This window comes from Piliocolobus tephrosceles, chromosome 20 (genome assembly GCF_002776525.5).
Source record: "Piliocolobus tephrosceles isolate RC106 chromosome 20, ASM277652v3, whole genome shotgun sequence".
NCBI lineage: Eukaryota > Metazoa > Chordata > Mammalia > Primates > Cercopithecidae > Piliocolobus > Piliocolobus tephrosceles.
The window spans coordinates 1,736,882-1,752,634 of NC_045453.1; the positions used below are offsets into that span (position 1 = coordinate 1,736,882).

At 47.8% G+C, this 15,753-nt stretch overlaps 1 protein-coding gene across 2 annotated transcripts in view; it reads right to left on the reverse strand.

Moving 5' to 3' along the window:
• TGM6 (transglutaminase 6) overlaps positions 1 to 12,241 on the reverse strand; it is a 48,781-nt gene extending 36,540 nt beyond the window's left edge. For both annotated transcript variants that reach the window (XM_023220202.3, XM_023220200.3), the window contains exon 1: positions 12,168 to 12,241. In XM_023220202.3, the coding sequence (XP_023075970.1) occupies positions 12,168 to 12,174 (7 nt within the window). In that variant the 5' untranslated portion in view covers positions 12,175 to 12,241. The remainder of the gene's footprint in view (positions 1 to 12,167) is intronic.
• Between the last annotated feature and the right edge of the window lie 3,512 nt (positions 12,242 to 15,753).

The window sequence follows — 15,753 nt, forward strand, 5'->3', positions numbered from 1 at the left end:
ATTTTTCTGCACTCTGTGCATGTCTGTGAATGGCTAAGAAAGTGCAGAGTATAGATTTTGGATTTAAAAATAAATATTAGCAATGTGCATCTACAGAATCCACAAGCATTGAGGATTGACTGTATATTCTCTATGCCAGGCTGGTGTCTGGTGCTGAGGATGTAGATGTGGGCTTGCCTTCAATGCATGGTGCGGTGAGACTGTCTGGCTCGATGGTTATGAGCAGGTGTCTGGGGGCAGCTGATATGGGTTCAGATTCTGACTTGGCCATCTACTGGTTGACCCACCTTCCTTTCTTTGTTTGAAACTGAGTGTCGCTCTGTCACCCAGGCTGGAGTGCAGTGGTGCGATCTCGGCTCACTGCAATCTCTGCATCCCAGGCTCAAGTGATCGTCTCATCTCAGCCTCCCAAGTAGCTGGGACTGCAGGCACATGCCACCGTACTCAGCTAATTTTTTGTATTTTTGGTAGAGACCAGGTTTCGCCATGTCACTCTGAACTCCTGAACTCAAGCAATCTGCCCACCTTGGCCTCCCAAAGTGCTGGGATTACAGGTGTGACCACTGTTCCTAGCCTGCCTTCTTGACCTCTCTGCCTCTCAGTTCCCCGCTCTGCAGAATGGGAATAATGCCTGTGGCATGATTGTGAGGATAATGGCCCCTGTCATTTAGAGTCCTCAGAAAATGAGAGCTCAATAAATGTTACTTATTATGTTCCAGGGGTAACACCTAAGTAGGTGAGTCCACGTGACTAATTCTTGCTTTGATACATGCTACCAGGGAGAAGGATGGGAGCTGAAAGAACAGTAATGGGGGGCTTGTCCTGGTCTGAAGCAGGACAAGCAAGGCTTCCTTGAGAAGGCGGAATTGAGGCTGAGTCTTAAATTGGATGGGTATCTCCAGGAAAGAGTTGAGTGATGGATCTAGTCTCAGTCCAAGCATCCTCTTCCTCTATTCAGCATTCATTCATTCAAGTGCTGGGCATTGTGCTGGATGCTACAGACCCAACAGTCCATCAAATACCCTCTGGCCCTGACATCACACAGTTGATAGCCCAGTGGAGAAGACTGGCATTAAGCAGATAGACCTCAAACATTTAGGGCAAGCTTTGAGATGAACCCTACGGGAGAGGCATTGGGAGTCCCAGAGGCATTAGGTGTCACAGAACACCTAAACTAAAGTAGTTACATTAACAAAACTATTCGCCAGAGTACTATAAGCAACAGCTTAAAACTCTAGGATGTGTGCAGCCTTGAATTCTAGCCAGCAGCTATGGCGCTAGACAGAGAGACAGGAGGGAGCACGGTGACTTCTAAAATTTGAGAGAAAGCAGATGTGTGGGGAAGGCAATGAGGTTGGAGGGGCCCATAGTTGGCAGACCACCAACGCTTGGAGTGGGATGAGAAGTCTGCCTTTTATCCTAAGGACTGTAGTCAGCCAAATATTGTTTTAAGCAAAGCTGTGACGTAATCAGATTTGCACCATGGAAAGATCATTCTGGTGCCATGTAGAAGATTAATTAGTGATATCTGGTGAGATGCTTTAGTAAGCAAAGGGATGTTTCATGAAACTGCTGTTTCATCTTGTCAAACATCTGCTCCCAAGCCTCCACTGGATGCTCCATTGTCTATTATGATCTGTCCAAGATCTGACCCCTCCAGCTCACACCCATCCCCTCACAGCTCAGTTACTCTTTGCTCTGGCTGCATCAGACTCTACCTCTGCAACCTCCTGCCCCGACATCCCACACATCTCTTTCCTGCCTTGTGCTTTTCCTAAGGCCCCTCCTGGTTGGGGTGCCTGTGATTGTGCCCTGAGATGTTCCTGCCTCGGCCCTACCACCAGAGTTCATCTCTCCTGTATCCAATCAGCTATTAGATTTGGGATAATACAAACAACAATAATAAAATCTTTGCATGTGTTCAAGTGCTTATGCCTTCTAACATACACCTAAGGGAGGTACTGTGACCCTTTTCATTTTCTAGATGCCGTCATGCTTACTGGGTTCCCTATTTCACCTCCCCTGTGCCCCCACCCCCGCGTGTCCCCAGGGCTCATTCTCAACATGGAAGTCAGAAGGATCCTGTTAAAATCTAAGATCACTTGGTTGCTCTCAAGCTCTCCATTGGTTCCTGTCTGTCTCAGCAGAGTTGAAGTCCCGACAATGACCCTCAAGCCCTTCAAGATTGGGCACTTTGATATCTTTTTGGGCGTTCTGTTTCTCTTCCCCTCTCTCATCCCCTTAAGCCACATTGACCTTCTTATTTTTCTTTGAACCTGTGGACAGGCTCCTTCTTCAAGGCTGTTGCACCTGCTGTTCCCTCTATGTGGATTGCTCTCCTTTCAGATTCCTGCAGAACCTGCTCCCTTGCCTCCTTCTTCAAATGTCACCTTTTCAGTGGGACCTTCCCTGACCACCCCTTTATAAATTGCAAATCACCCCTACCCTCCTTTTCCAAGATTTTCCTCCATGGCACTAACTGACATCTTACAATACATTTTATTTCTTTATTTTAATTGCTTACTTTCCCTTTCAAGAATATCAACGCCATAAGGGCAGGGAGCTGTGTCTGTTTTGTTCATTGATGAATCTTCAGTGCCTGATACATGGAAGGTGCTCAACAAATATTTCTTAAATGTGTTAATGAATGAATGAGGAAACTGAGGTCAAGAGAAGTGAAATAACTTGCCAAAGGGCACACAAACAAGCAAGGGCTGGAGTGGAGTCTTCCAGCTGCTGACCACTGGGTCAGTGGTTATACTAGTTTTATTGTGATTGACATAAGAAACAGTTTTAAATGTTCCATACTCCATATACCTGCAAACATATACACATGCACAGATATAAACTGAAACAAAAGTTTCATTACTATTTCCCCTTATTATGAATGATGAACACTGAAATTTATTTTCTTTTCTGTCAAAGCTCTCTAGCCAAAGACCACCAGCAACACATTAGTACAATGAACAGGAAGGGCTCGTCGCTTATGGCAATAAGAAAGAACGCTCGCCACAAAGAACCACGGAACATCTTGGGAAGAGGATATTAGAGAGGACTTACAGATTGCGACTTGTGTTAGATGGTTTCGGGGAATTTCAGAGAAGCAGGGCTTTGCTCTGGATTGGAGGCTGCTCTTGCAATGAGGCAAGTCTATATCTGAGTATCTTAATAGTCCTACATAGAAGGTGGGAAGAATGAATTGACGCTAGTGTCATAAGTGATAAAGAAGTAGCCATTATTCATAGTAGCCCAGCTTTAGGGCTAATATGTCAGTTAATGGAGACCAGTAAATGGCTTAGACAATGTTCATGTTTTTGTCTGTGTTCACTCATGATTATGAAGTGGTCTTGTTTTTGTCTTGATTCACTACAGTCACAGGATGGCATCTGATCACTTCATCATGTCTTCTGGTAAAGTTTCAATAAGCATTTACATACTTAAGTATGTTTAGTAAAAACTGATTTCCTTTTATTTACTATTTATATTATAGTTAGGATACAATTTTTTAAAAAGTGGCATATAGAGGTAGGTAAGCTGTGTCAATTCAATTTCAGGTTGGTGAAGGGACACTATTAAATATTTGTTATATTGAGAGGGAGGGTATTAGGGATAAAAGAGTTGATGTTTTACTCGTCTATTGCTTCTTAACCAATCTGTTTAACCCAGAGTTTAGCTTGGAAAAATGATAATCATATGTTATCCTTCATGGTTTCTGTGGGTCAGGAATTTGGGCAGAGCTCCATTGGCCAGCTCTGAATTGGAGTTGCTTATGCAGTTGCAATCATGTGTTAGCTGCGGCCATACTCATCTGAAGGCTTGACTGACGCTAGAGAGTCCACTTTAAAGGTGACTAACTTACATGGTTGGCAAATTGGTGCTGAATACAGGTTGAAGCACCTTGGTTCCTTTCCATGTGGATTTCTCCATGGGAATGCTTGAGTGTCCTCCTGGCATGGTGCTTAGTTTCCCCTCAGCAAGTGACCTGACAGACCATGGTGGAAGATGCAATGGTTTTTATGACGTAACCTCAGAAGTTACACAATGTCACCTCCACCTTATCCTATGGGTCAAGGCAGTTACAAAGGCCTACCTAGGTTCAAAGAGAAGAAACATGCCCCATCTCTTGCTGAAAATGTACCAATGTCGTGTCCCATTGCAAAAAGAACACTGAGATGAGATGTATACAGATATGACCACCCTGTGAAATATAATCTGCCACAGTTGAGAACCACTGAAGTTGTATCACCAAGTACTCCCCACCCAAGGACACTTGTCATGCAACTCTTGACTGTATCTTATTTGATGCCAACCATACAGGAAATGTTCAGTAATTGTTGGCTAGACCATTGGATAGGTTTTATTTAATAAAACTTCCTATGAACCAAGTGCTTTTCCAAGTATTTTATAAATATTAGCTCATTTAATCTTAATAAACCATATGAGGGAGGTACTACTGTTAATTCAATGTCACAGATGAGAAAACTGAGGTACAGAGTTACACAATCTGTTTTCTTTTCTTTTTTTTTTTTTTTAATTTGAGATAGGGTCTTGCTATGTTGACCAGATTGGTCCCAACTCCTGGCCTCAAGCAATCCTCCCATCTCAGCCTCACAAAGTGCTGGGATTACAGGCATGTGCCACTGCGCATGATTCAGAGTTACACAGCCTTCTAAGTGATGGAGCTGGGAATCTGCCTCCTGAGTCTGTGGCTTTTCTATCCCCAGGCTATGGTGCCTTTATCTTTGACTCCATAGGAGTCATAGCCTAGAAGTTCCAGACTATAAAATTCAACATGAGCTTCACCACAGTCATCAGAAGAGTGGCTTGTGTGTGCAAGTGTCTGGACAGGGCTGGTCAAAATGTTTGACATTTTAAAGATTCCAGCATCTTTGTACAATCTTTTGGTTAATAGCATGTGGCAGATTGCATTTTCCAAAGATGGTTGCAGTAATATCTCCCATCCCACATACTCTTCTTTCAATATGATGTTGATTCTCCTCTCATTGAGAAGTAGAGTATATATTCCCACCCTCTGGACCTGGAAGACAGGTGGCTGAGACACAGTGACACACTGTGACTTCTAAGGCTAGATTATAAAAGTTAATACAGCTTCTTTCTAGTTCCCTTGGGTTGCTTATTATTAGAACCCAGCCACCATGCAATGAAGAAACCCAAATGGCCCATGGAGAAGCTCACCCGGAGAGCCACCAAGGCTTCCAACCCACAGCTCACTGAGCTCCCAGCTGACAGACAGAACTACTTGGAAGCCATGGGACTGAGCCATCTGGCAAGTGGGTCCTTCAGCCCCCAGGCAAGCTGCCCCAGCTGATGCAGACACAAGCTGTGCCTACTGAGCTCTGCCCAAATTGCAGGTTCGTCAGCAGGAGAATGATTGTTGTCTGAAACCCCTAAGTGCTGGGTGGTTTGCAACACAGCAATTGGTAACTGAAACATGGAGAGAGCCAAGATCCTTGTCTAGACCACAACAGCGTCCCAACTGCTCTCCACCTGTGAGCTGTCTAGGCTGGTGCTGTGGTCTCAATACTCAGGCTTGAGATTCATGGAAAAAACTAGTTTTAGCTTAGCTTAGGCCGGAAGCCCCTGCTGACATCATGATATGGGGATAATGACTGAACATGTGGGTAGGAACTCACATGGCTGACACGTGTCCCAAGATTGGGAGCTCCTACAGCCCCTGTTGTGGTAAGTGAGCAAAGACTGTGCAGGACCAGTGTTCAACAGTGACCCCATGTGGCATGAGCTGGAACAACAGTGCCAGGGGGCTTTCCCATTTACCCTTGCCAATTCTCACAAAACGGAAAGTAGAACCAAAGCTTTCACATCAAGTTAGCCCCAGTCATTCTAGGGCAGGCACAAACCTCTGAAACTCCAAAACTTTGAGCTCAGATGACCTTGGTTTAGTCAGAAAACACCGGCAGGACCCTCTCCCCCAGCCAGGCACCTTGTACATAGAATTGTCAAGTCTAATATCAGCAGAGCTGGAAGAGCCATTAGGAGCTCAGGTCTCCATTTACTGACATAGCAACTGAGATCCAGAAGTGGGAAGAAAGGGACTTCTTGCCTGAGGACACACTGGATTTGTAGCCCACAATTCATGTTGCTACTTCCCAAGCAATGTATGTAGGGACAGGCCAGAACAGGATGCTATTTTTTCAGTGGATGAGTCAGAAGCAGGGGATGAGGTTGTTGGGTGGTAATCATCTCAGCCCTGGTATGCCCCAGGGCTGGATACAAGGGGAGTTTGGGATTGGATGAGGACTGCTGGATCCTGGGTCATGGGTTTAAACTCTATGGATTCTGCACTGGTTTCCCCTCTTCCCTGCCACAGCCCAAAGCAGCTCCCATCACCCTCTGAGGCATCTGCATCCTTATCACAGACGGCCAAGAGGAGGTGGTGGGATGAGTCAGAACTGTCATTATCATCACTGTCCTCGAATCTCAGAGACCATCTCTCTCACAACTTCCTGCCCAGGTGCAAATTCCCTTGGCCGAATTCTTGGTGGATACTTGATCATGGTGCCAGCTTGCCATACCTCTGAGAGGTAGCTCACTCACCGCCCAATGTTAGAAAGTCCTTCCTTCTGCTGAGTCAAGCTCTTTCTTCTTGCAACTTCTCCCCATTTGTCCCTATTTTGCTCCCCATCACTCCCATAGAATACACTTCTTCCTTTGCTCTTTGATGGGGTTTTGCAGAAACATTACCTAGAAATCCCAACCTGCCAGCTCCCGGCCCGTCCCCTGCCCAACTCTACACTCACCCCATAACCCAGGAGGTTGCTGTTATAATCCCTGTGGAATCTGTCCCTGGAGCTGCTGCTTTGGTGATCTAAGTCACCCACACCCATCAGCATCTCACCTCCATGACCTGCCATTTGTGGGGTAATGGCCAGGGCTGGGGTCCAAGATTCTGCAGGGGGAGCTACTGGTGATTACAGATAAGTTCTGTCCTAGCCAGTGTCCTTCCTGGCCCTCATGGGGACAGTGAGACTGATGGGCATAGGCAGAGGCTCCTAGGTATAGGGCAGCCCAAGGCAAGGAGATAGATGTGCACTTGGGATGGTTTCCAGGCCCCTTGTCAAAATAAACCCAGTATCACCCCTTCCATGTCCTCAGCTCAAATTCTGTTAAGGTGGAGGCTTCTGTCCCTTATCTGTGATCAGGGATGCTGTGTTATAGTTGTTTGCTTACACATGTCTTTCCCCCACTGGACTGAGAGCTCCATGAAGGCGAAGGCTGAGTCTCCTCCTCTCTGGGTTGCTAGAACCTGGCTAAGGGCCCAGGGCATATTAGGTACTCAGTGAATATTGGTTGGATGAATGGATGAATCTCCTTCCCCATCCCTCGGCTGGGGTATGGAAGGGGGAGCTGATGCTCTGCAGTGTCCTGGGTCCGCCCTCGAGAATCAGCACCCACACCCTGTCAGCTGCTCACGCTCCGACAGTCCACACCCCACCCACCCTATAATCCCTCTCTCTCAAGCTGTCACATTCCAAAGCCTGCCTTTCCTTCTTAACTTCTTTCCTTCCACAGAGTGAGAAAGAGGAGGGTGTGTGAGGCCTCTGACATGGGCAGGCAGATGGATCACTGACCACCCACCCCCACGCATTGCCTCTCTGGGTCTGTTTTCTTCTCTGTGAAATGACCCAGAAGGACTCTTATGGTTTGGATAGTTTGTGGTTTGCTGAAGCAAGTGCCTCTGATTACCCTCAAGGACCCTTCTCAGCCCTTCTCCCTACAAGACACCTCCCCCCGCACCCCCACCCCCCACCAAGAGTGTGCTGATGTGAAGATTGTCACATCGCCCCTGGGACATGGTTTTCCTGCACTGGTTTTCCCCCTTCTCTGCCACAGCCCAAAGCAGCTCCCATCACCCTCTGAGGCATCTGCATCCTTATCACAGACGTGCAAGAGGAGGTGGGATGAGTCAGAACTGCCATTATCATCATTATCCTCAAATCTCAGAGAGCATCTCTCTCACAACTTCCTGCCCAGACACAAATTCCCTTGGCCAAATTCTTGGTGGATACTGGATTATGGTCCCAGCTTGCCATACCTCTGAGAGGTAGCTCACCCACTGCCCAGCGGAAGGGATGGGAGAGGTAACATCTGCTCTGAGACTGCTCCAGTTGACAGTGAACCCAAGGCCCTGAGGACAGAATGGGCAGCCTGTTTTCAGCCCCGGGGGCCTTCACCCTTGGGATATGCAGGGTGAACTCCCAGCCGAGGGCTGAAGGCTCGCCAACCCCGGGGCTGAGGCTGTACCCCCCAGGCACAGGGAAAGGATGTGGTAAGAGTGCTCCCTCCGCCTGCCTGTTACCCCAAGCCTCATAGTCCCTCCAGCTTGACTGTTCTCCTCCCCTTCTCCCTGTCACCATCTTCTCGGGGCTTCCTTTCACTCTGCACAGCAACTAGGAGCCTGATTTCGGAGGTACACGCTTGAGCTCTCATGCAGGCTTTGCCCCTTGTTGGCTGTGTGGCAAGTGAGTGAGCTCTGAAACTCAGTCTCCTGGTGATAATGAGGGTGATGATCGTACCCGCCTCCTCGGGTTGGGAAGATTCACATAGAGTATTTAGACCGATACCAGGCACATACTAGGTTCTCAGGAAATGTGAGTATTATCATTATTAGTATTTACACAGGACCTCCTGGCTGCCATTCCAGTGCTCTGCCAATTCCTGCCATCCTGAATCATCTTGTTGGCTGTGTGGCCCTGGATCAGTTATTGGGCCTCTCTGAGGATCTGATTTCCTCCTCTGGAACGTGGCAATAATAATATCTTTCTTCTAGGGCTTTGAGGAGGATTAAGTGAATTAGTAATTATAAATAGGGTAGTGATAAAATGCATCACTTAAACCAGGAAATTCTGAGAGTGAAAGCAGAAGCCATTAATAAACACGCTAGGGCAACAGGCTTCCAAAAGGATGAATGTCTTCCTATTCATCGAGTACGTAGCCTGGTGCTGGGTCCGCAGTGATGAGCTCTACAAACAGGGATTTTTTTTTTTTTTCTTTGAGACGGAGTCTCGCTCTGTCGCCCAGGCTGGAGTGCAGTGGCGTGATCTCGGCTCACTGCAAGCTCTGCTTCCCAGGTTCATGCCATTCTCCTGCCTCAGCCTCCCGAGTAGCTTGGACTGCAGGCGCCCGCCACCATGCCCGGCTAATTTTCTGTATTTTTAGTAGTGATGGAGTTTCACCGTGTTAGCCAGGATGATCTCAATCTCCTGACCTCGTGATCCACTCGCCTCAGCCTCCCAAAGTGCTGTGATTACAGGCGTGAGCCACTGCGCCTGGCTTACAAACAGGGATTTTTACATCATCACCTCCTTTCCCTACATCTCCCTCATCACTTTGGTCCTCCCCTCCCCAGTTCCTACATGCACCAGGTTTCTTGTTATTCTCCCCTCCTTGCCTCTTGCTTAAGTGACTGCATGGCCCCAACAGCCTCAGAGTTTTTCAGCTCATCCTGTTCAATCCATTCCATCACTATGGAGAAACTGAGATTCAGAGAGGGGAAGGGACTTTTCTGAGTGTCAGCATGTCATTTTCCCTGCTCAATCACCATGGACTCTACAACCATCTTGTTGGCATTCAAGGTCCTTGACAGGCCCTGCCCATCACTTCTGGCCCTCTGACCTCCTCGCCTCCTCCCCTTCTCACTTGCTCACCAGCTGGCCCCAGAGCTCCACCTGAGAAAGGGAAGTGTCCATGTGCAGAACATTGCTTCCTGCCCACTTAGCTCTCCACCCATCCCCACCCCAAGGCCTAGCTCATCCATCTTCCTTCTCCTGCCCTTGGGTGACACCAGAGAGCTGAGTGATATAATCCTCCCCAATTCTTTGTCGCAGCCCAGTGGGGTTGAGCCCTGGAAGCTCTGTTGAAGCCAGCAGCATCTCCCAGACTCTGGACTAAGCATAATTGGTTTTTAATGGGCCCCATTATGACCCTATGCTTAGTACGCATCATGGGCACCTGATCTCCATGACTAAATGATTAACCGGGAGTTGCTTGGGGACTTTCTGGGGCCACTGCCCCATTTCCCTTTCCTTCCTGGTATTGTTGGAAGCTGCTGGTCTCTCTCTCACCAGAAGGCAGTGAGGCATCAACTCCAGCCCAATGTCCCAGCCAGAGCCAGCCTCACACACAGTTTTCCACTCAATTCTTGGAATCTCTGAGCTGAGAGACGATTATAATTTAACCATGGCAAAAGGGTCTCACCTCCTTTGCCAACTGATCAACTGGTACTTGAAGAACTGGGTTGAGCATTCTAGGGCCACATCCAGGCTCCAGAGGGAAGAACTCTGGGGTCAACTAGGGATGTCCACCATGGACAGAGTGAGGGAGGGGGGATAGGAGGAGCTCCAGGAAGAGGAACACACTTTCCATCTAGGATCTGATGTCTCAGCCATTCAGACACAGAGCATGTAGTAGGCATGACCTACTGCTCTGATAAGCAGATCCTCCCAAGAAGCCAAGAGGACCCAGAAGACCCAGGGAATTGAATCCAACCCAACACATAGTCCGTTTACATAGTCATGACAACTCCGATGCTGACATTTCAGACAGAGAAACAGAGATTCAGAGAGAGGAACCCAGCAAGTTAGTTACAGACCTGACAAAAGGCATCATCATCAACTTTTTTCCTTCCTCAGCAATTAAGCTTGGCACTGTCAAGTTTAAGTCTGACAGGTTATCAAAGGCCCAGAGAAGAGGGATCGTCTAGGTGAGCCCTGAGAAGCAGATCTTGGAGGAACAAAGGCAATCCCTTCTGTACCAGGGCCATCAGGGAGGCAACCCCAGCTCTGGAAACAGGCAGTCTGGACTGTGAGCTGGGGTTGGCAAGGCCTGGTCTTCAAGAGAACAGACCTATCCTAGGAGCCTGAAGGGCCCAACATGTTCAGCAATGCTGTTAACTGCCAGGAGGAAATATGAAGAGGGAGCTAGACTATGATGAGGAAATTAAAATATCTGCCTTTGAAAGTTAAAAAAAAAAATAGTTGATTGATGAAACTGTCACATAATGCTGAACAATTAAAACTGGCAGACAGACTCCGACAAGCCCCTTGAATACCTGAGTGTAGGACCCCCGGTTCTGCTGACTTGCTCATTACTGGGCCCCAGCATCTAACAGAAAATTTCTTGCGGGGGAGTTTGCTGCTCACTATATTGAGGTCACGGGGGACACGTTTTCTTTTTTTCTTTTTCTTGTGACAGGGTCTCACTCTGTTGCCCAGGCTGCAGTGCAGTGGCGCCATCTTGGCTCACTGTAGCCTCGACCTCCTGAGCTCAAGCGATCTTCTCACCTCAGCCTCCCAAGTAGCTGGGATTTCAGGTGACCACCACCATGCCCAGCTAATTGTTGTATTTTTTTTTGTAGAGACGGGGTTTGCCACATTGCCCAGGCTGGTCTCGAACTCCTGAGCTCCATAATTCCACTCCCAACTCAGCCTCCAAAAATGCTGAGATTAGAGGCGTGAGCCACTGTGCCCGACCCACATTTTCTGAGTCTACTGTTTACAAGTCCCCACTTGAGCTGTGTGGTAGGAGAACAGCACACACAGTCTCACCAACTCCTCACAGCAGGGCTGTGAGATAATTTGCATTATAATCCCCATTACACAGATCAGAAAACAGAGGTACCAAGAGCAAATTTTCTTGCTCAAGGTCATATAGCTCTTTTCACTTCATCCAGAGCTGCTCTTGCCAAGTGCTTGGGGTGGGAATCAGGTGAGGATGCAGCCTGTGGGGGCCTCTCACTCCTTCCTACCCAGGCCACAATTCCCAACTATGCCCAGAAAAGTCTCTGGATCCATAGAATGTGCATGGGGTGCAAGAAGATTTTCTTTCTTCTGCCCCTGCCGTCCTGTGCCCGCCTTCTTCAGTCCTGTGAGGCACAGGGGTGAGACCTGGCCCCAGCCCAGAAGACAGCACTTGAGCCAGCCTCTGCCATGGACTTGCTGGGTGGCCTAGGGCTGGTTTTTTCGTCCTGGGCCTCATGAACACACATGAAGAGTTCATGTGTTCACGGTGGGCCGTCCAGCTATAAAACCCTAACAATCAATGATCAAACGTCATCCCACAGACCTGTGTTTCTTAAAGCCCCTCTCATACGCCCTGGTGCCCCAAGGCCTCAGACTCTGCCCACTCACCTGCCATGCGATGGCCAGCTGGATTCCTCTGTTCCTCCCCACAGTGGTGTGTGCACCGTCAGGGCAGTGTGGCGTGTCACAGCAGCCAGCCAGACCAATTTTAACAAGGAAAACCTTGGGACACTCCTAGGCTGGAAAGTCAGAATTCAAAAGAGGAGGCGTGGCCCTCCACCCTAGCAGTGACACCCACGAGACACAAGATCATCCTGTAATTGCACCTAGAGGGGTTCACTGTGGAAGTGGCTCCATCCAAGAGACCTTGGAAACGTGGAGTTGCGAGTGGGACTGTGGAGAAACTGAGGCTCAGAAAGAAAGGTCACAAGGCTGGCAAGAAACAGAATGGGGAAGGAGAGAAGAGTGGGAGGGAACTAGGATTTATGGTTGACTATTTTTAGCCTTCACAACAACCCTCAGATGACGCGAGGACCCCAAGGTACATGGTTACACGCTGCAGAGCTGGGTCAGTCTAGGGCTCCCTCTACCCTCCTGGGTGAGACCAGAAGATTCCTGGCCCACAGCTCCTCTCTGTTCTGCAGGTATCTAAAGAGGCAGAGGTCCATGATCCTCCTTCAGGGCCACTAGACTCCCCTAGTGGACACTAGACTCTTGAGAGGAGGTAGATAAGAAAAAGGGGAGGGCTGGTTCTGACTCAGAAGCTAGGCCCATCTGCCCTGACTTTGTGAGTGGTCTCCAGCCAGGAGCTTAGAGGCCTGGTGGCCACGGGTGTCCTGTGACCTTGGGCAAGACCTCTCCCCTCCTGGAACCCTGGTGTTTCTACCTATAAACTAAAGGGACTGGACTCAATTATTCTTCAGGGCCATTCCAGCTCAAAGTCTAAGAGTCTGGGCTTGAAGATGCTGGAATTCAAGGCATCTGAAGTCTTTTGTGTAATGAAATAGAGGGGATTTTATTCTCATGGGAGCTGGTGGGGTAGGTTTCTTTTTGCTGGAGAAATGCTTTGTTGGATGACTTGGGGCTATCGGAGGCTGGATGTGGCCTGGGCCAGTGAGGAATGGAAAGTGGGAGGGGGTAGAATCGAGGGAAAGAGACAAGGAGGAGCAAGGAGACGACTGTCTGCTGAGCCCAGTATGATGAGGCTGCTCCCTGGGATCACCCCAATATTCAGGAAACTGCATAAAAACCCCGAAGTGTTTGATGTGGTTGGATTTCTTACAGAAAGTGGCAAAGAGGCTGAGTTCTGCTTCCTGGTTTGACGCAGATCAAGCATCTTTAATGGGCTGTCTGCAGGCCCACGTAGCCTTATAATTACTGACGTCTGGCACCAGCCCAGGGCAGCTCCTTCCTCAACACCCTGCAGGCTGCTGCTCTGCAGACCCCAGGCCCTGCTGAAGCTGCTTTTCTGCCTATGCAGGGTCAGGCTCCTCCCCACTAATGATGGTCTTATTCAGGGCCCTTTTATCTTTCATCCTGGGCTTGCTTGGACGAGAGCTCCCAGAAGACAGGGCATCAAAATCACTTCCTGCCCTGCTCCTCGTGACCCCAAATAATGATTCATATGCCTCAGTTTTTTTTTGAGACAGGGTCTTGCTCTGTCACCCAGGGTGGAGTGCAGCTCGGTGCAACCTCTGCCTCCCGGGTTCAAGCGATTCTCCTGCCTCAGCCTCCTGAGTATCTGGGACTACAGGCGTGTGCCACCCTGCTAATTTTTTGTGCATTTAAAGTAGAGACAGTGTTTCACCATGTTGACCAGGCAGGTCTCAAACTTCTGACCTCAGATGATCTGCCCACCTCAGCCTCCTAAAGTGCTGAGATTACAAGTGTGAGCCACCGCACCTGGCCCATACTCAGTTTAGAAGCGAGCATCATAGCCTGGCAGTAGAGTCCTGGGTTCTGTTATCTCTGGTCCAAACTGGCTGTGTGACCTTCAGCAGGTCGCTTACCTTCTTTGGGCCTTATTGCCTTCATCTGTAAAACAAGGGTGTGAACTGGGTGTTACCAGTTCCAACGTTCTCTGATTCTGATGATCAGGATAGAGATGACAGGAGCCAAAGCCTTGGGCAGCTCAGGGTACCCCAATGCCAGGCATAAAGTGGGTGCTTCACAAATTAAAATCTGTGCCAGATGCATAATCAGATGCTTTAAAAGCAGTTTAACTGTTCTTCTGGCTATAAAGATAATACATACTCAGGTACAAAATTCAAGCAATACAGGGAACGAAGAAAGCTTACATGCATATTGCTGCACATGCATGGCAATAAATTTGCATGAACTGCATCATACATAGAAGCTGTTTTGTAACCTGTCCTTTTTGCTTGACCAAATATGGTGCTCCCTTTTCTTTTCTTTTCTTTTTTTTTTTGAGACAGAGTCTCGCTCTGTCACCCAGGCTGGAGTGCCGTGGCTTGATCTCGGCTCACTGCAAGCTCCGCCTCCCGGGGTCACACCATTCTCCTGCCTCAGCCTCCCGAGTAGCTGGGACTACAGGCGCTGCCACCATGCCCGGCTAATTTTTTTATTTTTATTTTTAGTAGAGACGGGTTTCACCATAGCCAGGATGCTCTCAATCTCCAGACCTTCTGATCCACCCGCCTTGGCCTCCCAAAGTACTGGGATTACAGCTTTTTAAATCATAGAGTATAGCTATGCATTGTCGTTATTAAAGGTCATCTCTTGTGTTAATTTACATAATTTTACTAACCCTTCTTAAATTTACAGGCATTTAGGTCATTTCTACTTTTTTGTCCTTATAAAGAAATGTAATTTTTTGCATGTATTTTTGTGTGCCTCTATGATGCGACAATTTCTGCAAAGTGAAATTGTTGAGGTGAACTCACTCTTCAAGGTAGCAGTTCCACGTGCAGGAATTTGTCCGACAGATGGATCAAAAAGCGTGGAAAGATTTAAGTACAAGGATATTTATTGCAACATTAATTATAACAGAAAGAGTGAAAACTCTCCTGTCTTCATTAGTGGGACACATTATGATCTATCCGTGTAATAAAATACTATGTAGTTATTTAAAAAGTGGAGGCAGAGTGATACACGTTGATGTGAAACAGTCTCCTAGGTACATTGCCAAGTTCAAAACAAAAAGTAAGGTGAAAAAAAGAAGAGGTGGTAGAAACGAGAAGTCAGGGAGAAACCTAATTTTTGAACTCTTAGAAATGTTTGACCATGGGTATATACTACCTTTCAAAAACATCATTATTATTATTTTTTAAAATAACAAGCTAGGCATGGTGGTGCGCACCTGTAGTCCCAGCTACTTGGGAGGCTGAGGTGGGAGACACGTTGAGCCCAGTTTGGGTCCAGCCTGGGTAACGTAGCAAGACTCTGTCTCTAAAAACAAGTAAACAAGCAAAATTATGGTATATTTTGCCAAATTTCCCCTAGATACATACATATTCTCAAACCACCATTTTTATTCTGTTTCATTCCTGGTTCCAAAGGCCCTGTGGCTGCTCACTGCCAACAAGGTCCCAAGTTCAAACTCTTTATGGTGGCCTTCAATGCCTTTGCAAACAATTTTTTTTTTTTTTTGACATGATGTTTCACTCTTGTTCCCCAGGCTAGAGTGCAGTGGTGCGATCTTGGCTCACTGCAACCTCTGCCTCCCTTGTTCAAA